Raw genomic sequence first — 23,103 nt, 5'->3', positions numbered from 1 at the left:
TCAATTCATGTGTGTGTGTGTGTGTGTGTGTGTGTGAGTGTGTGTGTGTGTGTGAGTGCGTGAGTGTGTGTGTGTGAGTGTGTGTCTGTGTGTGTGTGTGTGTGTGTGTGTGTACCTGTCCCAGGTTGAGGAAGGCCACAGAGTACCGAGGGTCGGTGTCGTCGCTCCAGCCTTCCTGACCCGAGTGGTGAAACTCCACGTTCCTGATCTGAGCTTTTCCTTCAGGAGGAAACAACATGACATCATCACATGACATCATCACATCACATCCCATCATATTACATGACGCTTCCATAGCAACCGCAGAGCGTGGCTGGTGAGGGAACGTGTTGTGAACCTTTGTAGTCGACGCCGCCGCTGGAGAAGGACCCGACCAGGACTCTGGCTCCAAACGACTCCGTCATCATGTCGGCGTAGTCGGCGCCGACGACCCGGATGTTCCTGGTCAGGAGGCCGACGTCAGCGGCCAGAGAGTAGGAGAGGGACGAGCCGGGGACAGAGTGGGTCTCACCTGACACACACACAGACACTTTAGAGGACAACTCTACAACACAGACGTTAAAACATTTGTAGAGAATTATATAACAGCTTGAATCAACTGACTATAGGGATCATGGCAATGGGCCAATTTGACAAAATGTTGAACTATCCCTTTAACTGTACAGTAACACCCATGATGACCTCATGTTCTTTGTACATGTAAATAAATAATAAAATAAAAACGTTTGTAGAGACAGAGGACGGATGAAGACGAGGACGAGGAGGAACTGACCGATGTGAGTGTAGGTCAGCGGTAGGTTCAGGGTCAGGACGCGGCCGTCGGACGACACGGCGCTGATCGTACGCTTCTCTGTCTCCCAGGCGCTGAAGCTGCTGGTGGAGACGACGACCTCGTCTCCGACCTGCAGACACACGGGACGAGCGTCAGCGTCATGAAACACACACACTCTTCTAAACATCCTCATGTCTCATGTTGTTGTATTGCATTGATGTTGTTTTATGTGTGTGACCTGTTGACTGTGAAGCACTTTTGGTGCAAATGCTCTTTGCTTTTAAAGGTGCTATATAAATAAATTAAACTTAAATTAAACTTAAACAGGGTTCCTGCAGCTTAAACCAAGTTAAATTTAAGACTTTTTAAGACTTTTTTTAAAGCCACTTGAAATGAAATTTAAGACCGACTTCACAATAAACACAAATGCAGAAAAAAGAAAAAAAAAACCCACATCAATTACATATAATAGGGTTAGGGACAATTTTACCCACTTTCCTATGTGATCCAAGGTAAAGTGACTGCTACATGAACATTGGATTGTGTCTCTTTCCAGCTGTCCTTTCAAAATAAATGCATAAAAAGTCCGAAAAAAAAAAAACACTGACTTGGGAGCTGGTGGCGGTGAGAAATTTAGCGTTGACGGCCGCCACTAACTTCTCTATGTCGAAATGCTACCAATTATTTTGAGATTTGAGACTAATTATAATCATAAAATACCACTTACCAAGTGTTAACATTTTTAAGACTTTTGAAAAATTGATTTAAGACATTTTAATGCCAATTAAGGCCTTGTTTTTAGATTAATGAATTCAATGCCTTTTAAGACTTTTTAAGGATCCGTAAGAACCCTGTTAAACCTAACAACCTGGAGTCAGTGAACGCCTCTCACCTGCCAGTCGACAGACCGACCGAGGGTCAGCCGGACGGAGCCGGCGGCGGCGGTCGCGGCCAGTTTGGTGTGATAGACGTTGTGAGGTTGTCCGAACAGCTCCAGGTTTCCAAACACACCTGATACACAAACACAAACACACCATTATTGATTATTGATCTATATAGTCATCAATAAAAACTGGCACAGGAAACACTTCCTGTGCACTGCAAAAACTCAAATGTCCTACGAAGAATATTTGTCTTATTTCTAGTCAAAACAAATCTCATCATACTTAAAATAAGACTCATCACATAAAAAGTAGCTTGATTTTATACACTTTTTACTCCTTTCAAGCATATTTTCACTTGAAATAAGTAGAAAAATCTGATAGTGGAGCAAGTTTTTCTTTCTTATTACAAGCACAAAACACTTGCTTTCACTGGCAGATTTTTCTACTTATTTCAAGTGAAAATGTGTTTGAAACAAGTGAAAATGATCTAAAAACAAGTTAATTTTTAGGTGATGAGTCTTATTTTAAGTGGAAAGAGATTAGTTTTGACTAGAAATTAGACATTTTGACAAGAAATAAGACAAATATTCTTGTTTGCAGTGTAATATAAATCTTAAACAATATTGTAGGCTACTATGTAATTTAAATAAATAAATACTTATATGTAAAATGAAATACAGTATATATTTGTATGTTTATCTTGATCAGTGTTGGGCTTGATCAGGTTACTTTAAAAAGTAATAAGTTATAGTTATTTCCCCCAAAAAAGTAACTGAGTTAGTAACTGAATTACTACATTATAAATGTAACTAATTATATAAATGTGTTTCTGACCCAGAACCCTGGAGCCCTGGTTCGGTCCGTTGGGCAGCAGCCAGTCTGGGGTCCGGTGGTTTCCCCTCAACCTGATCTGAAGGAGACCCCTGAAGGGCTCCTCCTCCTGGCCCGCTAGCACACGACCTCCCTGGAGGAGGAGCAGGAGGAGGAGGAGGAGGAGGAGGAGGAGAGGAGGAGGAGGGGGGGGGGGGGGGGAGGAGGAGAGAGGAGAGAGGAGGAGGAGGAGAGGGAGGAAGGGAGAGGGGAGGAGAAGGAGGAGGAGGAGGAGGAGGAGGAGGAGGAGAGAGGAGGAGGAGGAAGAGAGGAGAGGAAAGGAGGTAGAGGAGAATGAGGAGGAAGAGGAAGAGGAAGAGGAGGTGGAGGAGGAAGAGGAGGAGGAGAAGGAAGAGGAGGAGATGGAAGAGAGGAGGAGGGAGATGAGTAGGAAGAAGAGAGGAGATGGACGAAGAGGAGGAGTAGGAGGAAGAGGAGAAGGAGAAGGGGAGAAGAAGAGGAGAAGGAAGGGAGAGGAGGTGAAGGAAGAGAGGGAGGAGGTGGAGGAGGAGAGAAGAGGAGGAGGAGGAGGAGAGGGAGGAGGAGGAGAGGAGGAAGAGGAGGAGGAGGAGGAAGGGAGAGGAGAGAGGAGGAGGAGAGAGGAGGAGAATGAGGAGGAAGAGGAAGAGGAAGAGGAGGAGGGGAGAAGAAGAGGAGAAGGAAGGGAGAGGAGGTGGAGGAGGAGGAAGAGAAGGAAGAGGAGGAGGAGGAGGAAGAGGAAGAGGAAGAGGAGGAGGAAGAGAAGGAAGAGGAGGAGGAGGAAGGGTGAGGAGGTGGAGGAGGAAGAGGAGGAGATGGAAGAGAGGAGATGGACGAAGAGGAGGAGGAGGAGGAAGAGGAAGAGGAGGAGGAAGAAGTAAGGGAGAGGAGGAGGTGGAAGAGGAGGAGGAGGAGGAGGAAGAGGAAGAGGAGGAGGGGAGAAGAAGAGGAGAAGGAGATGGGGAGAAGAAGAGGAGAAGGAAGGGAGAGGAGGTGAAGGAAGAGAGGGAGGAGGTGGAGGAGGAGAGAAGAGGAGGAGGAGGAGGAGAGAGGAGGAGGAGGAGGAGGAGGAGAGGAGGAAGAGGAGGAGAGAGGAGGAGAATGAGGAGGAAGAGGAAGAGGAGGAGGGGAGAAGAAGAGGAGAAGGAAGGGAGAGGAGGTGGAGGAAGAGGAAGAGAAGGAAGAGGAGGAGGAGGAAGGGTGAGGAGGTGGAGGAGGAAGAGGAGGAGGAGAAGGAAGAGGAGGAGATGGAAGAGAGGAGGAGGGAGATGAGTAGGAAGAAGAGAGGAGATGGACGAAGAGGAGGAGGAGGAGGAAGAGGAAGAGAAGGAGGAAGAGGAGGAGGAAGAAGTAAGGGAGAGGAGGAGGTGGAAGAGGAAGAGGAGGAGGGGAGAAGAAGAGGAGAAGGAAGGGAGAGGAGGTGGAGGAGGAGGAAGAGAAGGAAGAGGAGGAGGAACAAGTCAATCAACAGATCAATCAATCAGCTGATCAACAGTTTGATCACTGATACATCAACAGACTCGTGACCTGAGGCCACGCCCACCTGGATGGAGATGTAAACGGCGTCGATCGTCACGGAGACGAACTCTGTCGACCGCCTCTTCCTGCTTGACGACGAGGCGTTCAGGGTGTCGGGGATTTCCAGAACTCCGTTGACCGTGAGCTTATTGAGAGGAGGAGTGTCGCTGTCCAGCACCACCCACTTCCCTGTGATTGGACAGAAACACACCAGTGAGCACAGATGACCTCATCGATGACTGAATCGATGAGGCTGATGACAAAAACAACACCACATCGATTCATCGGTGACCTGTCCTGATGCCGGTTTGGCCCTTTTCTCTCTTTCTGAACAAAACTCAGGTAAAATAAATGTAAAATCTTTAATCATAATTTAAATTACTTGGATATAAAAGAATGAAAACATTAATAAAAGTATTATTAAATTATATCATATTAATGATATTATTAATATTAATTAAAAAAATAAAGATAAAATGTTCATATAAATATATATTTGTATGTTTATCTTGATCAGTGTTGGGCCCGTTACTTTAAAAAGTAATTAGCTATAGTTACTAGTTAATAACTGAATTACTACATTATAAAAGTAACTAATTACCAGGAAAAGTAACTATTGTGTTACATTTTTTATATAATGCTCTAATATGTCAAAATATTTGGACTTGCCCCTCTAACTTTATGTTTATATATAAACGTTTATTTTTTCCGACCAGTTGATGAACTGAAATAAATGTGTATATAACTATAACTACACTATTTAGTGACGGGACTTCTTGAGTCAAGTAACGGTAACAGCGTTATAACGGGGGAAACAGTAACATTTTGGATTACTGTTACTGAAAAAAGTAGCACCGTTAGTAATGCCGTTATTCCCATCACTGATCTTGATTTACTTTTTATTTCTAGGACATGTCCTGCCCAGTGTCGCTAAAATGCATTAAAATCAAATTATAGACACACAGAAAAAATCAATTTCAATTTAATGTTTTCAGAAGAAAGTATATTTTTATAAGTGCACTAAAATATTATTTTGTAGTTACACCATTTGACATTTTCAGGGGGTTCAAAAAATGTAATTTTAAACGACATAAAACTAGCAACTTTTAAAACACTTTTTTACTTATTCGTTTTCATTTATTTAAAACTTTTTTCTTTATTTGTCACTGACCCTTATAATTATATAAGAAGAAAATGTCTGAATATTAATAGACTACAGTAGAAGAATAAACTTTTAGTTGTTTCATATATTGATTGTTTTTATCAGGGAGAAAAGGGTGAAATTAAATTTATTATAATTTGTTGAATGTTTAGTTAAAGGTGTATTCTGCGTCCTACCTGAGGGAACGACCACGTCGGCGCCCTCTGCTGGTGCAGTGAAGTTGTTCTCAGCGGAGGTTTTCCAGAAGGAGGCGTTGGACCACAGGCTGAGGACGGAGACACAGAGACACGTTACTGACAAATCAACCAATCACGGCTCTCACACTTCAAACTCCTGGTTTGATGTGTTTGCTCTTGTCCCCGCTGAGATGTAACGTACATGAAGTCGTCGGGGCGACCGGTGGGGAGGGGGGCGAGCGTGGCCGGAGGCGGGGGAGGGGGCCGGACGCAGTCGGGGAAGAAGCAGCGATAAACTCTGAAGTTCACGGCCACGTCGAGCATCGAGCGGTCGACGCTGCTGCGGCGACGTCGCTGGCTCGATTTCCCCGAGACTGAAGAGAAGAAGGAGAAGGAGGGAGTTTAAAATCTGAACAACACAACTAATTAAAGAATGACTCAGCACGTTTAACTAATTTCTGCTGTGTCATATTAAAGGAGAATTCCGGTCATTTTTTACCCCTAAATCATTGTCCTGATGGTCACCCAGTGTTGGTTGGAGCAAAAACCGCGACTAAAATTGATGCAGGCAAACTGGAGGTGAAACCGGAGTTACCATGGCTACCCGGCGCTAGGGATAGCCACAACGCTAACCCATGGGGGGGCAATTCTTTCAACCACAACAAACACTCAGAAAACAATCAAATATCTCTGGTACATGACTGGAATCCTTAAACGGTCAGAGATATTTTGGACATCACCACTGCACTGCTCCACCGTTTATTTTTGTAAAGAAATCATCACAACAAGGAAAAAGTGTTTGTTTCTGTGGCGGGGAGAGCAGGCGCTCTGCGATCGGATAGTAATGTCTTTCCAGGATGTTTCAGAGTTCAGCTATCTGAGGTGAGTGACTACATGCAAAAACACAAAGTTTATACTGTTTATACTGTAAGCTACACTATATGAGTTCAGTGGTGTCTCTAAGGATTCCAGTCATGTACCAGAGATATTTGATTGTTTTCTGAGTGTTTGTTGTGGTTGAAAGAATTGCCCCCATAGGTTAGCGTTGTGGCTATCCCTAGCGCCAGGTAGCAATGGTGTAGCCCAGGGGTCCCCAAACTTTTTGCAAAGAGGGCCAGATTTGGTGAAGTAAAAATGTGTGGGGGCCGGGTCGGCCGACCTTTCAGCTGACATCCTTTGAACCATTAACATTAAATGCAAATTAACTATTTAATACTTTTTTTTTCATTGCAAATGGAATTCTTTTCATTTCTTCACATAGATAAATAAATCTAAACAAGTTTTTACCAAAATCACTCTGCTTTTCATATTTGAAGACCACATAAAATGACATAAATGTCTGGGGAAAAAGGAAGCTTAAACATATCTAGGTTAATTTGAAACATTATTAGCCTACATTTTATATTAGCCTATATTATATTTTAAAAAATCAAAAATTGCAAAATCAAACCAAAAACAAGAATAGACCCTGTCTCTGTTAAGAAAAGATGCACTCAAATATAAAACCACACACAACCAAAACAATAAATAAAATGGCTTATCAAGTCTCAACAAAACTGCACTTGAATAGATATTGACCGTGTCATCACAGTAGATGAGGTGAGTAGTGACTGAGGCTGTGTATGTCGCTCTAAGACGGGTGTGGTGGGGGTGTCAGCGGCGTGGAGCGGGTCTCTGTAGCGGGGACAGCTCCGTGACACCGCCGGTGGGGGCTGTAGGGACGGGGGCGGGGGGCTCACGGCAGCAGCGCTGCTCGGTGGAAACAGCAGTGATGACGTGTTTTCACGTCCGAGTCTCCAAACCAGAAACGTTTTTTATTTGTAACAGTAACAGCACCGGAAAAGTCGCTAGATTTGTCGCTAGTGGCTTTTGTCAAAAAGAAAGTTGATGAGAGGGTTTGGAAAGTCGCCAGATTTAGGAAGAAAGTCGCCAAGCTGGCAACTGACGTTGCGTTGTTCCTCACAGACTCACATGCTGCACTGTGTGTGTGGTACGGTGTGGTAGCGGCCCCGCCTCCCCCCACAGAGACAAAGATCCTGGATGACTGACAAGAGGCTTCACTCCCTTCATTTCATTCCGCTATGGAACAAACGCGCCCAGGTGCTGAGACAAAAAAAAATTGTACGTGCTGGCGGGCCGCATATTATTGATTTTTTTGATGACAGAGGCTGCGGGCCGGTTGGAATTTGAACGCGGGCCGCATCTGGCCCGCGGGCCGTAGTTTGGGGACCACTGGTGTAGCCTAACTGTGGTTTGCCTGCATCAATTTTAGTCGTGTTTTTTGCTCCCCCCAACACTGGGTGACCATCAGGACAACGATTTAGGGGTCAAAAATGACCGGAATTCTCCTTTAAGTTCTATATTCTTTATATTATAAACTGTATTCTCAATATCAACAGATAAAACTGTTTTTGTTTTAATTAAAGACAAACTCAATAATTAATAATTAAATCAAGTTAATAAAATGTCAAACATAGAGAGAACAGCCTGACATGGTTAAATGATCAGTATTATAACATAATCAATAATCAATAGGTGATCAATAACTCATCCTGACTGAGGTAGTAGAGGTCGTTGGTGGCGTTGGTGAAGAACCAGTCTCCGTTGTTGTTGCTGCTGAAGCTGAGCGGCGCCGACGACCCGTTCCTCTCGTCCACGACACGAAACCGATCAGGACTCTGGGTCAAGTTGTGATGGATGATCAGGTACTGATCCGGCTGAGAGGAGGAGGAGGAGGAGGAGGACGAGGAGGAGGAGGAGGTGGAGGAGGAGGAGGAGGAGGAGAAGGAGGAGGAGAGGGAGGAGGAAGAGGAAGAGAGGAGAAGAAGAGGAGGAGGAGGAAGAGGAGGAGAGGAGAGGAAGAGAAAGAGGAGGAGGAGGAGGAAGAGGAAGAGAGGAGAGGAAGAGGAGACGTCATTGATCAGTGTGGTTGAGACACTCAATGTCTGATGGCGTGGATGAGGTCAGGGGTTAGGGGTTTAGGGGTTAGGGGTTAGGGGTTTAGGGGTCAGGGGCGTTGATGCTGTGGATGGGGTCGTCACCTTGAAGCCGTAGAACTTGGCGCTGTAGCTGATGTTGGTGACGTGGTCCATGTCGTCAAAGTACCAGTTGTAGGATTTCCCAGAAGGCAACAGGGCCATCCAGCCAAACTTATGGGTCATCCTCTTCTTCAGGTACGGGACCGCGCTGGTACCTGAGACGGACACAACATGAGGGAGGGACGCCGCCATTATAGATTCTCTTTTCTAGATCTCTCATTGTCAGAAAAATAAACCATAAAACCAGCATGAGAACAATAGTGACAGACGAGAGTTTCGTTATATCTCATTTTTCATGTTACTATATCACCGTTTAGACTAATCTGGTGTTTGTAAAGTTTATAAAACCAATGATTTTGTAATTAGTCATGGTTATCATAGATTAGCCGGGCTAACGGTTAGCTACCTGTTTAACTTTAATAACTCAGTGACTCAATAAACGGTCCGTGAAAAAATATTTTCTCCAGCGGATATCTGAGTTCCAACATGACTGAGCTAACTGGAGTAGTTTCATGTCGTGTCCGACAACGGGAGGGTTTTAACAGCTGACGTCCTGCTGTTAGCTTAGCTGCTGCCGTTAGCTTAGCTGCTGCCATTAGCTTAGCTACCGCCGTTAGCTGTCCCTGTCAGCTGAGCCACTGATGCTTTCTAGACACTGTGATTCCCATTCCCACCTTTTTAGGTCCGTGACCCCATTTTGACATCACAAATTTCTGGCGACCCCATGTGATCGCGGCCATCAATCAAAATGCTCAATTTATATTTGATAAAGTTAAACTATAGAAAACAGTTGTTTAAGATTGTGTGTGGTGTTTTTAATCATAATTTTTAAAAGAAAATGAAATAATATGAATGAAAACTATATTTTTATCAGTATTTATTTTTATTTTTATCAATTAAAAATAAGATAAAAAATGTGAAAAATATGATATACATGATATATAGCTAAACTCTTGTTCGTTAGTACTGTTCGCATTCAAATTACGTGCTGGTTTTCTACCAGGAAGTAGTTATAAACAAGGAGATTCGGTCTATAATAAACCAGACTGCAGTTCCTCTGATCTCCAGCAGGGTTAGGGGTCAGTAAACGTGTGTGTGTGTGTGTGTGTGTTTCGTACCGTGTGTGTTGGTGAGGATGACGTCTTTGGCCTTCAGCGATGACGGCGCCGGGTTGTTGAACGCCAGACGGTGGAAGTCGACCGTGTTGTCGCACACGGCTCCGGGGAAGCCGACGCTCCACTCGGCGCTCTGGGAGCAGTGGGCGGGGTCGAGGAGGCCGCTCATCGGGACGACTTTGTGGTCGACGCTTCCTGAAAAAATACCAGACACAGAATTTGGTATTAGACTTTACATTGGATTAGTTGATAATAATCAATAATTCATAGTGAACGTATCTTTAAAGGGATAGTTCAACGTTTTGGCAAATTTGTCCACTGCCATAATCCCTATAGTCATAGCAGTAGGTTTGTTACTTTTAATTGTCGGTGCAATATATTTTTAGAACGGCGGAACAGAGCGACGAGCTGCTCAGAGCTAAGCTACGGAGGCTAATGGGATTTCTTGGTTTCCCTCATCCCTGTTTATGTCAAGCCTGATGCCTTCACTCACATGGCAAGGTATATGGTTCATTCATTCAACAGTAGTATCGGATCGGTATCGAGTAACAACTCCACAACGCTCTGGTGGACAAGTTGTGACCTGCACATTCACCACACTATGAGATAATAACACAACGTTACCAGACAGAGTTGTTTTAGAGGCAAATTCATGCAAAACCACTGATGTGTGTTGCCTTCGGGGACAGTTTTTCATCAAGCAGTCTCTGTATTTCCCTCTAAAACAACTCTGTCTGGTAATGTTTTGTTATTATCTCATAGCGTGGTGAATGTGCAGGTCACAACTTGTCCACCAGAGCGTTGTGGAGTTGTTGGATTGTGTATTTGATGAGATTGATGAGGGAAACCAAGAAATCCCATAATGAGCCTCCGTAGCGTAGCTCTGAGCAGCTCGCGGCTCTGCTCCGCCGTTCTAAAAACAGCTTGCACCGACAATTAAAGGTAACGAACCTACTGCTATGACTATAGGGATTATGGCAATGGGCCAATTGGCCAAAATGTTGAACTATCCCTTTAATAAAAGCTCACGTTCAGGAGTATTAACGTGATACTTGAACTCAGACGGTACCTGTGAGCGACCCGTCCGTGTCCACCAGCTGCACCTCGTGCTCCCACCTGAACTTTCCCTTGTTGGGGGAGTTCATGAACTGGGCGCCGCTGAACCGCACCGCCCAGCCGCCGCAGCGCTCCAGACAGGTGCCGTCGATCTTCGTGACACCGATGGCGGCGCAGGAGTCGCGGTCGAAGTTGATGAACTTGGTGTTGATGACGCTCATGCCGTCGTCGAAGGGCGTGATGACGCCGAGGTGCGTGCAGCGGTCCGACCCCAGGCCCAGCTCGTCCACGTGTCCCACCATGGTGCTGTTGGACACCAGCGCTCCGCCGCGCTCGCCAAAGCCCGACACCGCCCACTGGAAGATGCGCTTGGCCTCCACGCCGGCCTTCTCGTTGTTGACCATGACGAAGCCGTTGAACTGGACGGCGCCCACGTTGACCCACTCGGCGCCCTTCTCGCAGTTCCAGGTGGTGAGCGTGTGGAAGACGGCGGGCTCGGGCGTGCTGGAGCGGCAGCCGCCGTCCTTCATGGGGAAGAAGTCCGCGAAGATCCAGATGCCGAACCAGCCCTGCGAGTAGGGATGTCATGATGTTTATGTTTGTTTTCACAATTAATCGCGGTATTAAACGCCACAATTAATTGATCGTAAAGATTCCTGCACTGCAAAAACTCAAAATCTTTCCAAGAGTATTTGTCTTATTTCTTGTGAAAATGTCTTATTTCTAGGCAAAACTAATCTCTTTCCACTTAAAATAAGACTCATCACCTAAAAATGTACTTGTTTTTAGATAATTTCCACTTGTTCCAAACAAATTTTTACTTGAAATAAGTAGAAAAATCTGCCAGTGAAAGCAAGTGTTTTGTGCTTGTAATAAGAAAGAAAAACTTGCTCCACTATCAGATTTTTCTACTTATGTCAAGTGAAAATATGGTTGAAAAAAGTAAAAAGTGTCTAAAAACAAACTACTTTTTAATGTCATGAGTCTTATTTTAAGTATAATGAGATTTGTTTTGACTAGAAATAAGACAAATATTCTTGGTAAGATATTTGAGTTTTTGCAGTGTATGTCAGAAGCGTATCAGCAGATGTGCGCCAAAGTAACATTGATTTGTTAGGAATCTAAATGCTAGAGTGTCATTTGTAATAAAAAAAAAGATTAAAATTAACTTAAACATTTGGTATAGATGACAATTACTGTAATGGCTGGAATATTTCAAACACTTCCCCTGGAGGATTAATAATTGGTCATATTTTAAAAGATACTTAAAATATTTTGTGTAAATAATTAGTAATATAATTATTGATAGTGTTGAGAAATTAACTAATAATCATTAGGGCTGGGACAATATGCTTTTCTCCCGATTCGATTCTTCTACGATCTTTTGGATGGCGATTCAATTTAAATTGCGTTTCTACGATATTGCCGATTCTCTCGATTTTTAGTCTGCATTTTTAACATTTATCTGCACACAAATACTGTAGGAGCCTATAAATGAACATACTCCATTATAAAGTGAACTTAAACCCTTTTCAAAACCTGTACTCTCTGGATGTAAAAAAGGCGAACAAATGCACATTGCACAATATAAAAAAAAAAAAGTTTAAAAAATAAATAAATAAAAAAAATAGATTTTTGAAAAGAAAATCGATTTAAAAATTGTCAAAAAAGATATCGCGATATTTATGTGAAGCAATTTTTTCTCCCACCCCTAATAATCATGAAAATCGGATTACTTCTCTGACAATAATCGTACCAAGAACATCTATAATGGTGACTTCCCTACCTGCGAGTGGACCGTGTTGTTGCGGAACTCGCCCAGAGGAACGCGCTTCTGGCAGATGTTGCGGTCGTAGGACGGGCCGTCGGGGTGCTCGTGCATCCGGTACCAGAAGCCGAAGTGCGTCCCGCCGGCGGCGGCGTTGTGGCGGACGACGTTGTTGGCGTTGGTGACCCAGTAGGCGGCGGGCGTGACGTCGTCGTTCAGCAGGCTGGTGCTCTGCTTGACGAACACGGCCAGGTTGTACTGCAGCACGTTCTCCGTCTCGATGCCGTCCTCGATGAAGAAGGCGCCGCCCATGATGTCGTAGATGACGTTGCGCTCCACCAGCAGCCGGTGCGTGTTGTGGATGGTCACGGCGCGGTTGTAGGTCTGGTGGATGGCGCAGCCGCGGACGTACGACTGGTAGCGCACGTTGCCCATCAGGTGCCAGTGGATCGGGTAGCGGCCCAGTCTGAAGGCCTGGCCGGCGTGGTACACCTGTGGAGCGGCGCCCGTTAAAGCTTCTGATCGACAATCAATGACCAATAATCAATAGGACGAATCGCCTTGTTGTTTACAACTACTTCCGGGTAGAAAACCAGCATTCGAACAATAGTGACGGACGAGAGTTTCACTATATTTATCTAATTTTTCATGTCACTATATCGCCGTTTAGACTAATCTGATGTTTGTAAAGTCTATAAAACCAATGATTGGACAAACATTACTATTTCTGTGTGCACATTTTTGTAATTAGCTAGTCATGGTTATCATAGATTAGCTGGGCTAACGGTTAGCTACCTGTTTAACTTTAATAACTCAGTGACTCAATAAACGGTCCATGAAAAAATATTTTCTCCAGCAGATATCTTAGTTACAACATGACTGAGCTAACTGGAGTAGTTTCATGTCGTGTCCGACAACGGGAGGGTTTTAACAGCTGACGTCCTGCTGTTAGCTTAGCTACTACCGTTAGCTTAGAGCTACCACCGTTAGCTGTCCCTGTCAGCTGAGCCACTGATGCTTTCTAGACACCGTGATTCCCCCAAACTGAATAAATACAACACATAGCAACACAAAAAACACACACAGAAATAGTAATGTTTCTTCAATCATTTCAGATTTGTCTAAACGGTGATAGGTCGTGAAAAATATGATATATAGCTAAACTCTCGTTTGTTACTTTTGATCTCATTCAAATTACGTGCTGGTTTTCTACCCGGAAGTAGAATGTAAACAACAAGGCAATTCGGTCTATAAAATCGACTGTTCTCACCTCCACATACTCCAGTCGGCCGATGGCGAGGTTCTCGTTGGGTCGGGGAGCGTGGAACATGATGCAGCCGCCAAACTGGTCACTGCCGACTTCCTCACCGAAGCGACCCTGGAAACAGGTCTGAGTGGCGAACTCACCTGAGACAGAGAGAGAGAGAGAGAGATGTTAAAGGGATAGTTCCACATTTTGGCAAATCGGCCCATTGCCATAATCCCTATAGTCATAGCAGTAGTTACCTTTAACTGGCAGCTATTTTTAGAACGGCTGAGCCGAGCGGCGAGCTGCTCAGAGCTACGCTACGGAGGCTCATGGGATTTCTTGGTTTCCCTCATCAAACTCATCATATACACAATCCAACAACTCCACAACGCTCTGGTGGACAAGTTGTGACCTGCACATTCACCACGTTATGAGATAATAACACAACGTTACCAGACAGAGTTGTTTTAGAGGGAAAATCATGCAAAACCGCTGATGTGCGTTGCCTTCAGGGACAGTTTTTCATCAACAGTCTCTGAATTTCCCTCTACAACAACTCTGTCTGGTAACGTTGTGTTATTATCTCATAGCGTGGTGAATGTGCAGGTCACAACTTGTCCACCAGAGCGTTGTGGAGTTGTTGGATTGTGTATTTGATGAGTTTGATGAGGGAAACCAAGAAATCCCATAATGAGCCTCCGTAGCGTAGCTCTGAGCAGCTCACGGCTCTGCTCCGCCGTTCTAAAAACAGCTTGCACCGACAATTAAAGGTAACAACCTACTGCTATGACTATAGGGATTATGGCAATAGGCCAATTTGCCAAAATGTTGAACTATCCCTTTAACACTGTGCAGCTTTTCAATCAATCAATTTGTTTTCAGAGGAACTTTTTGTCCAGTTGTTAAAACCACAGTGTAAATAAAGATGGCCGCCTGCTCGTCACCTGTGTTGAAGCCGTCGGGACACGCCTCGATGGTGTCGTTCCACTCCTCGTGCTGCGCTCCTCGCACCACGATGTTCCTGGTGAGCACGCCGACCTCGGCCCGGCCCTGGAACTCGGTGCCGTCCGGCAGCGTGACCGACACCCCCAGGTGGGAGTACTCCAGAGGTTTGTCCAGCGTCAGAGTTTTACCGTCGGCCGACACGGCGCTGATCCTCCTCACCTCGTTCTCCTTCTGACTGTGTCTGCAGACAAACACACACACACACACAGCTCCTCGTCTCAGTCTGTAGAATATACACACTAATATACAGTATATAGATATACACTAAGATATAAACTAATACAGCTCTGGATAAAATGAAGAGACCACTCCAACATGTTCTTAATAACTCAGCTTCTCTACATGTTTGGCAGCCGTTTGATTCCAGTGTTTATTGAACTCCAACTGAAGCTACAGGTGATCACCTGAACCTAATCATATTCAATGAATATTATAAAAACCACTGCTGTGATTAAAAAATGGGGTTATTCCACCAATGTTGATTTCTGAACTCTTCCTAAGTAAAAAGAAAAGTGTTGTGTTGTTTAAAAATGTTAATGAATGATCTTTTGCATAAATATTATTGTCTGAAAACATGGGAACTTCTTTGTTATTTTGACCAATTGTAATTTTCTGTAAATAAATGAATGATATAAATGACAATATTTTTATTTCAAATTTGGGAGAATTCTTGTCAGTAGTTTATAGAATAAAACAAAAGTCTTCATTTTACTCAAACACACAACTATAAATATGCAAACATATGTATAAATGTGGATAGGTATGTATATATTTGCAAAAATAGAAGTTCATGAATGATACAAAAAAATGTTGCATGATGAATTTTCTACTTTGTTTTGATTTGCAGAATAACGTTCTCTGTATTCTGTATATTTCTATCTTTATCTTTATTCTATTTTATTCTTTTTATATAAATCCTAAATTGTATAGTATATGCATTTTTTTTGCACAAGAATATATTAATTTATCCTTTTTTATTTTATTTTATTTTATTTAAATTTGTATTTTATCCCTACCTTTAACTATTTTTTGGTACCTTTATGTTTGCACCTGACACCACGACAGTAAACAGACCTTTACTGCTCTTGGTAATAAAAAAATGTCTGATTCAGATTCATATAGCCTATTATCTAATTTATAAAAGCATTTCTTGAAAAACATTTTCTTCTTTCTGCCTCCTTTCATTCAGGAGTTGCATTATTTTTTGTATTAAACTGTTTTTCTTTTCTTTTTTCAATGAATGGAACAAATAAAACTCTTCAAACAAACAGGTGAGTGTTCTGTACCTGTCGCCGGTGGAGGCGATGACGATCTGGTCTCCGGTCCTCCAGGTGACGGGCAGCATCAGCGTGACGGCGGCGGCGCCGGCGGCGGCGGTCTGGGCCAGGTGAGTCCAGGGGACGGGGACAGGGATACCTGGACAGACAGGTCGTCAACAATGAGCCGTCACCCGATGATCAGAGCGACGCGGCTGCAGGGCACGGCGTCGCGTTACGGCGCCGGTTTCCCTCGGTGACATAACGACATGTGATCGGGGGCGTCGCCGTGACAACTGGGTCACAGAGATTTCACTTTTCTAAAGTTTAAATGGTTTTTAAATGTGACGCTCAACGTTTAGAGCGACTGACACTGACACCGAGGCCGAGCTGGTGACCGCTTTAGAAAGACACTGTAAAAAAAAAAGGGTAAAAAACAAATGTTCTAACAAACTATATCTTTTAAAAAATGAAAAACATTTTTGTTTCTATAGTTTTTCCTCAATAAATTTTAAAATTTTAATTCTATTCTTATTTTAGGATTACAGAATAACCATATTATTACGAGAATGAGGTCATTTAACCTGTAAAATGACTGAGAAAACCTGTGAAAAAGTAAAAATATATTTCTAATTTTACATTTTTAACAAACATTTTCTGCCACCAGAAAATTAAAATTGTTTTTTATATGATTTTATAAAGTGTTTAATCTGTAAATGTATCACCTGTGTGAAGATGTTTCTGTGTCACAGAGTCCTAAAAACCTTGTAAAGTCTTTTTAAAATCTAAATTAAATGTTTGATATTTAGTTTCTACCTGAAAACAGGAGAGAATACATTTTTGAAACAAGTTAATTTGAATAAAAACTGGTTAAATGTTTCTATAACACTTATAGATTTTTCACTTGGTCACATTTTGTGTATTTTCATTAAACTGTAATTCAGAGCAGCGTCTTTTAAACCAGCCAATCAGATGTGCAGCAGTTCAACATTCAGTTCAACATGAACAGAACCATTTGTTCTTTCTTCCTCTGTCCAGATGTGTTGGTGTTCGTACCGTGCAGGTCCAACACGCCCTCTCTGACCGCCAGCGTCTTGGTTCCGTAAACAGGAAGTTCAGGCGAGCGCAGGTTTCCGTGCAGCGTGATGATGGCTTTGTGCTGGAACGGCGCCCCCTCCTGTCCGATCTGGAGCCGCCCGCCGTCCGTGATCAGGATGTTTTCGGCCTGGAGCTCGATGTCGGCCTCGTCGAACATCAACGTCCCGCCTGCGCCCGGAGGAACAGGAAGTTAAACAAAAACACAACCAGAAGTTTTCATTAGGGATGGAAACATTGGATGGATACTTGGTTCCTGTGAACTCCTCCGCCTTTAAGAGCTTTTATGTTGTAGAGACAGGCAGTGAACTGAAGAGTCATTCAATGAAAAAAAATGGAATAGTTTATGAGAGGATCGTCTTGCAGCTGTTTTTCAGTCAGTGATTTAAAGGGATATTTCAACATTTTGGCAAATTCGCCTAGTCATAGCAGTAGGTTTTGTCATTGCAAGCTGTTTTTAGATCCGCGGGGCATGTGAGATGTGAGCTCTGCACGAGCATGGCATACGGTATTTCTTGGTTTCCCTCATCAAACTCATCAAATACACAATCCAACAACTCCACAACGCTCTGGTGGACAAGTTGTGACCTGCACATTCACCACGCTATGAGATTATCATGTAACATTAGAGACAGAGTTGTTTTAGAGGGAAATTCAGCCGGAACTACATTCCAGACACAGCTGCTGGGCGGAGGGATTTCAGAAGAGAAAGTAGTTCAGAGTATTTGCTTAATTACATAATTATTTCCTAGCGTGGTGAATGTGCAGGTCACAACTTGTCCACCAGAGCGTTGTGGAGTTGTTGGATTGTGTATTTGATGAGTTTGATGAGGGAAACCAAGAAATCCCATAATGAGCCTCCGTAGCGTAGCTCTGAGCAGCTCACGGCTCTGCCCTGCCCATCTCAAAACAACATGCACCGATAATTAAAGGTGATGAACCTGCTGCTATGACTATAGGGATTATGGTGAGAGGAGGATCTGACTAAATGTTGAACTATCCCTTTAAACATTGTCCGTACCCTGGATGAGCAGCATCTTGAGCACCGGCGTGTTGGCGTCCAGCAGGATGGTTTGTCCTTTGGTGATGACGGCGAACGAGCCCCTCTCGGGCGGCGGCAGCCCCCCCCACGTGAACCGGGACGACCACACGTCGATGTAGAAGAAGTCGGCGTTGTCCTGGAGACGGAGACAAACAAACAAACAGGCTGGTAAAGAGAGGTTCTGTTTGTTGCCGTGACAACGCTGCGTCATCATCATCATCATCATCATCATCACCGTCCTCTCACCGTCTTGGCGACGCCGCGGTCGCCGACGCTGACGAGGACTTTGGTTTCCTGCGAGCGGCTCTGGGAGCTGGTCACACACACGATCTGCGTGAGGGAGGAGGACTGGACGTCGCACACGGAGCCGGCGATGGTCACGCTCACGTCGGCCATGTTGGCGCTGCGGCCGGTGGGAAACAGAGAAACAGTTATTATGTCATCAGTTACTGTTACTGTTGTTATTCTATTGTATATAATTCAAATGCAGCATTACTCTACGTTATGGTGTAATGCACTTTAATAAAATAGAATAAGATGAAATGACAATAATGAGGCGCCGTTTGGCTCAGTGGGTTGAGCAGGTGCCCCATATGCAGAGGCTACGGTCCCTTGCTGCAGCCGGCCCTGAATCATTCCCCCACTCCCTGCCCCCCCATGTCCTGTCTCTCTTGACTATACTATCAACTAAAGGTAAAAAAAAAAAAAAGGCCCCAAAATATATTTAAAAATAAAAATAAAAATAAAAATAAAAATAGAAATAAAATAGAAAGTAAAAAAAGTAAAAATAAAATTGAAAGTAAAAAAAGTAAAAATAAAATAAAGTAAAAATAAAATAGAAAGTAAAAAAAAGTAAAAATAAAATAAAGTAAAAATAAAATAGAAAGTAAAAAAAGTAAAAAATAAAAATAACAAAAAAAAGTAAAAAATAACTAAAATAAAATAGTAAAAATAATAGAATAAAATAAAATAGTAAAAATAAAATAAAATAAAATAAAACCACACCTGAAACCGGAGCCGCTGATGGTGAGCCGTGTCCCTCCAGCTGTTCCACCTCTGGACGGAGACACCTGGGAGACGACCGGCGTCAGCGACGACCTGTAGGTGAAGCCGCCGGACACGTTGACCGAGTCCAGCTGGTTGTCCACGGCAACCACACAGCTAAGCTCCGCCTCCGTACCTGAGAGAGACACGACGACAGAGGAACGAAGTGAAGATGCTGCTCGGATAGATAACGACCAGACTCGCTGTCTGGTCTGTCGTCGTGACAACAACATTCCTACAGTCCCTCTCCATCAGCGAGGTCAAAGGTCAAAGGTCAAAGGTCAAAGTGGACTCACTGTTGCTGAGCGGCGACAGGCAGTGCAGCCGCGTGGACGTGGACGCGTTCCTGTCGACCTCGCACTCGCGTCCGCAGATCGTCACCGTGGAGTTGAGCGGGTCGAAGCCGGAGCCCTGGACGGTCAGCAGAGCTCCGCCCCCGAGGCTTCCTGAGGAGCCAATCAGAGAGCAGGACTCAGCCACAACAACAACAACGAGACAAACGTGTCTAAAGTAAATGTCAGGAGGGTTGACAGGGTTCAAGGGGGTCCACAACTTTGTCTGGAAATTTTACCACTTTTTCTTAGAATTTTTCAACTTTTTTTTTTTCCAGAAATTTTTACCACTTTTTCTAGAATTCTTTCGAGAAATTTTACTATTTCTTTTCTCAATTTAAAAAAAAGACTTTTCTTGAAATGTTACCATTTTTTTTTTTTAATTTTATCAATGTTTTAATTATTGTTTGACTTTTTTTTTTTTTTTTTTTTTTAACACTTTTTTCGAGAAATTTTACCAGTTTCTTCTAAAAAAATTTTTTTCAAGAAATGTTACCCTTTTTTGTATAATTGTTTGCCCCTTTTTTTGAGAGAGAGAAATTTTGCCACATTCTTCTGCAAAGTCTTACCACTTTTTTTAGAATTCTTTTGAGAAATTGTACTATTTTTTTCTCAATTAAAAAAAAAGACTTTTCTTGAAATTTTACCACTTTTTTTCCCAGAAATTTTATCAATATTTTAATTATTGTTTGACTTTTTTTTTTTTTTTTTTTTTTTTTTTTAATTTTTACCACTTTTCCTAGAATTTCTTTTCAAGAAATTTGACCCTTTTTTGTATTATTGTTTGCCCCTTTTTTTGAGAGAGAGACATTTTGCCACATTCTTCTGCAAAATCTTACCACTTTTTCTACAATTCTTTTGAGAAATGTTACTATTTTTTTTCTCAATTAAAAAAAAATACTTTTTACTATTTTTTTTTGTTGTTGAAATTTTACCACTTTTTTCTAAAAAAATCTGAAACTTTTTTTTTTTTTTTTAAATCTTACCACTTTTTTCTAGAAATGTTTCAACTTTTTGGGAGAAATTGTACCACTTTTTCCAGAAATCTCTCTATAATCTTTCAAAAATACGCCTAATTTAAACGTACATTGATTGTATTTCTGGTTTTTGCTTCAAAATTTTGTCCAGTGGGGGTCCGTGGTCTAATTTGTGTCAATTTTAGGGTCCTTGATGTAAAAAAGTTTGAGAACCACCGGCCTATGTGATACAAGTATTTGCGCTTTACCACCTAAAAAGCAGTTTACCCACTACTACAAAACATTAGACTACACCGCTGCGTCTCACCCTGGTTGGGCTGCACGCCGCTCAGCGTCAGCTCGTAGGAGAACCAGGCGTCGGACCGGGCGCGACCTTTGACCCCGTGCAGCAGCTCCACCCGGTAGGCGCCGCCCGCGTTGTCCCCGGCCGTGCACCGCACCTCGGTGTCCGACACCGAGGACACGGCGCAGGAGGCCCGGTTCATGGAGACGGAGATCAGCTGAGGGTCGGAGCCGAACCCGGAGCCTGTCACCGTGACGACGGCGCCGCTCGGCCCTGTGGGAAAAAAAACAATGAGGAAAGTTTAAGGAGAGACTTTATTTAACCCTCCTGTTGTCCTGCTGGGTCAAGGAAGGAAGGATGAAGGGAAGGAAGAAAGGAAGGAAGGAAGGACAAAGGGAAAGATGGGAGGAAAGAAGGAAGGGAAAAAGGAAGGAAAGATAGAAGGATGGAGGGAAGGAACAGACTTCAAGGAAGGAAGAAGGTAAAGAAGGAAGGAAGGGAGGGAAAAGGGAAGGAAAGAAAGATGGAGGGAGGGAACAGACTTCAAGGAAGGAAGAAGGGAAAGAAGGAAGGAAGGGAGGGAAAAGGGAAGGAAAGAAAGTGGGAGGGAGGGAACAGATTTGTTCAAGGAAGGAAGAAGAAGGAAGGAAGAAGGGAAAGAAGAAGGGGAAAGAAGAAGGAAGGGAGGGAAAGGGGAAGGAAAGAAAGATGGAGGGAGGGAACAGATCAGGTCAATTGGATCAAAAGAGGAAGGAAGAAGAAGGAAGGAAGGAAGGAAAGAAGGCAGGAAGGACAAAGGGAAAAAGGAAGGAAAGAAAGATGGAGGGAAGGAACAGATTCATTCAAGGAAGGAAGAAGAAGGAAGAAGGTAATAATGACATCCTTACCGGTGGCGGGGCTGATGGCGGTGACGACCGGCGTGTGTTCGGTGCTGTAGGTGAAGTTGAGAGCCGGGTACTGGACGTTGAAGACCGTGACGCTGACGCTCTCCGTGCCCTCGGCGTGCGGCGGCGTCAGGCATCGAACCCGTCCCGGCGTCACGTCCTGCAGGTCGCAGCGCTCGCCGCCCACGGTGACGCTGGTGTTCCCCGGAGCGAAGCCGTTCCCCGTCAGGACGAGCGGCGTTCCCCCGGCCAGGCTGCCGGCGGCCGGGCCGGTCAGCGCCGCCTGAGCCCGGCTCGTCAGCGTCACCGCGCCGACCGCCAGACCGTTGCTCCTGACGACGACGGTCACCGGGTGGTCACCGGCGGGCAGAGCGTCGACGATCACGGTGACATTGCCGTCGGTTACGTTGGCGACCCGCAGCTCGATGCCGCCGGCGAACACGGCCACGTCGTCCGCGCTGGAGCCGAAGCCAGAGCCGGAGATGGTGACGACGGTGGCGTTGCCGCTGACGACGCCGGGGGAAACCGCGGCGACGGTCGGCGTGACGGAGGAGGAGTAGGTGAAGGAGCAGCTGGACCGACAGGAGCTCTGCACACGGCCCCAATGGAAGACGACGTCGCCCGATCGCGGCGCGGACGGGGCGGAGTCACAGATGACGTGGGTGTAGTTGAGGGACACGGCGGCGCAGGGAACGCCGGCCGCCGCCACCGAACCCTCCGAGGAGGAGGAGGAGGAGAAGCCGGAGCCGCGGACGAGGAGCCGCGTGAGGCCGGTGGCGCTGCCGACGGCCGGCGCCACCGAGTCGACCACGGGCAGGACCACGAAGCGGCGGCCCAGCTCGTCGGCCACGGCGATGACGGCGTCGCCCAGGTTGTTGATCCGGACGGCCACCGGGTGGGCCACGCCCACGGGGAGCTCGCTGTCGGCGCCGAGGCGACAGGTGATGTCAGAGGTGGAGCTGTTGATCACGTGACACATGACATCTCCCACCGTCACCTAAAGGACGACACACACAGAGGTTACTAACACAACGCAGTATTAGGGCCACATTGAGAAAACAAAACTAAACACAGACTTCGAGAATAAAGTTGTACATTTACGAGAATAAAGTCGTACATTTCCTACGAGAAAAAAGTCATAAGATTACAAGAATAAAGTCGTAAATTTCCGAGAATAATGTCGTACATTTCATCTGAGAAAAAAGTCATAACATTAGGCGAGAAAAGTTGTAAATTTCCTACGAGGAAAAAGTCATAAGATTACGAGAATAAAGTCGTAACTTTACGAGAATAAAGTCGTAACTTTACGAGAATAAAGTTGTAACTTTACTAGAATAAAGTCATACATTTACGAGAATAAAGTCGTACATTTTCTATGAGAAAAAAGTCATAAGATTACAAGAATAAAGTCGTAAATTTACGAGAATAAAGTCGTACATTTCATCTGAGAAAAAAGTCATAACATAAGGCGAGAACAAAGTTGTAAATTTACGAGAATAAAGTCGTAAATTTACGAGAATAAAGTCGTACATTTACGAGAATAAAGTCGTACATTTCCTACGAGAAAAAAGTCATAAGATTACAAGAATAAAGTCGTA

The 23,103-nt window shown here is 44.2% G+C and overlaps 1 protein-coding gene across 1 annotated transcript in view; it reads right to left on the bottom strand.

Moving 5' to 3' along the window:
- Nucleotides 1-23,103, bottom strand: part of pkhd1l1.1 (PKHD1 like 1, tandem duplicate 1) — a gene marked incomplete at both ends in the record, with an annotated part of 73,889 nt that overhangs the window by 13,991 nt on the left and 36,795 nt on the right. Inside the window, 23 exons of the mRNA XM_083982335.1 lie at nt 116-219; nt 338-511; nt 773-902; nt 1,665-1,783; nt 2,491-2,620; nt 4,049-4,212; nt 5,362-5,450; nt 5,564-5,735; nt 7,919-8,078; nt 8,403-8,554; nt 9,518-9,709; nt 10,584-11,139; nt 12,357-12,830; nt 13,609-13,745; nt 14,532-14,773; nt 15,879-16,008; nt 16,905-17,114; nt 17,965-18,121; nt 18,232-18,388; nt 18,991-19,165; nt 19,326-19,475; nt 20,646-20,894; nt 21,509-22,502. Of these exons, the coding sequence (XP_083838461.1) occupies nt 116-219; nt 338-511; nt 773-902; nt 1,665-1,783; nt 2,491-2,620; nt 4,049-4,212; nt 5,362-5,450; nt 5,564-5,735; nt 7,919-8,078; nt 8,403-8,554; nt 9,518-9,709; nt 10,584-11,139; nt 12,357-12,830; nt 13,609-13,745; nt 14,532-14,773; nt 15,879-16,008; nt 16,905-17,114; nt 17,965-18,121; nt 18,232-18,388; nt 18,991-19,165; nt 19,326-19,475; nt 20,646-20,894; nt 21,509-22,502 (5,217 nt within the window). The remainder of the gene's footprint in view (nt 1-115; nt 220-337; nt 512-772; nt 903-1,664; nt 1,784-2,490; nt 2,621-4,048; nt 4,213-5,361; nt 5,451-5,563; nt 5,736-7,918; nt 8,079-8,402; nt 8,555-9,517; nt 9,710-10,583; nt 11,140-12,356; nt 12,831-13,608; nt 13,746-14,531; nt 14,774-15,878; nt 16,009-16,904; nt 17,115-17,964; nt 18,122-18,231; nt 18,389-18,990; nt 19,166-19,325; nt 19,476-20,645; nt 20,895-21,508; nt 22,503-23,103) is intronic.

The sequence above is a fragment of the Trachurus trachurus genome (assembly GCF_905171665.1).
Source record: "Trachurus trachurus genome assembly, chromosome: 11".
Lineage (NCBI taxonomy): Eukaryota > Metazoa > Chordata > Actinopteri > Carangiformes > Carangidae > Trachurus > Trachurus trachurus.
Note: the sequence above shows the minus strand (reverse complement) of the source record. Positions and strands in the feature narration are given on the sequence as shown.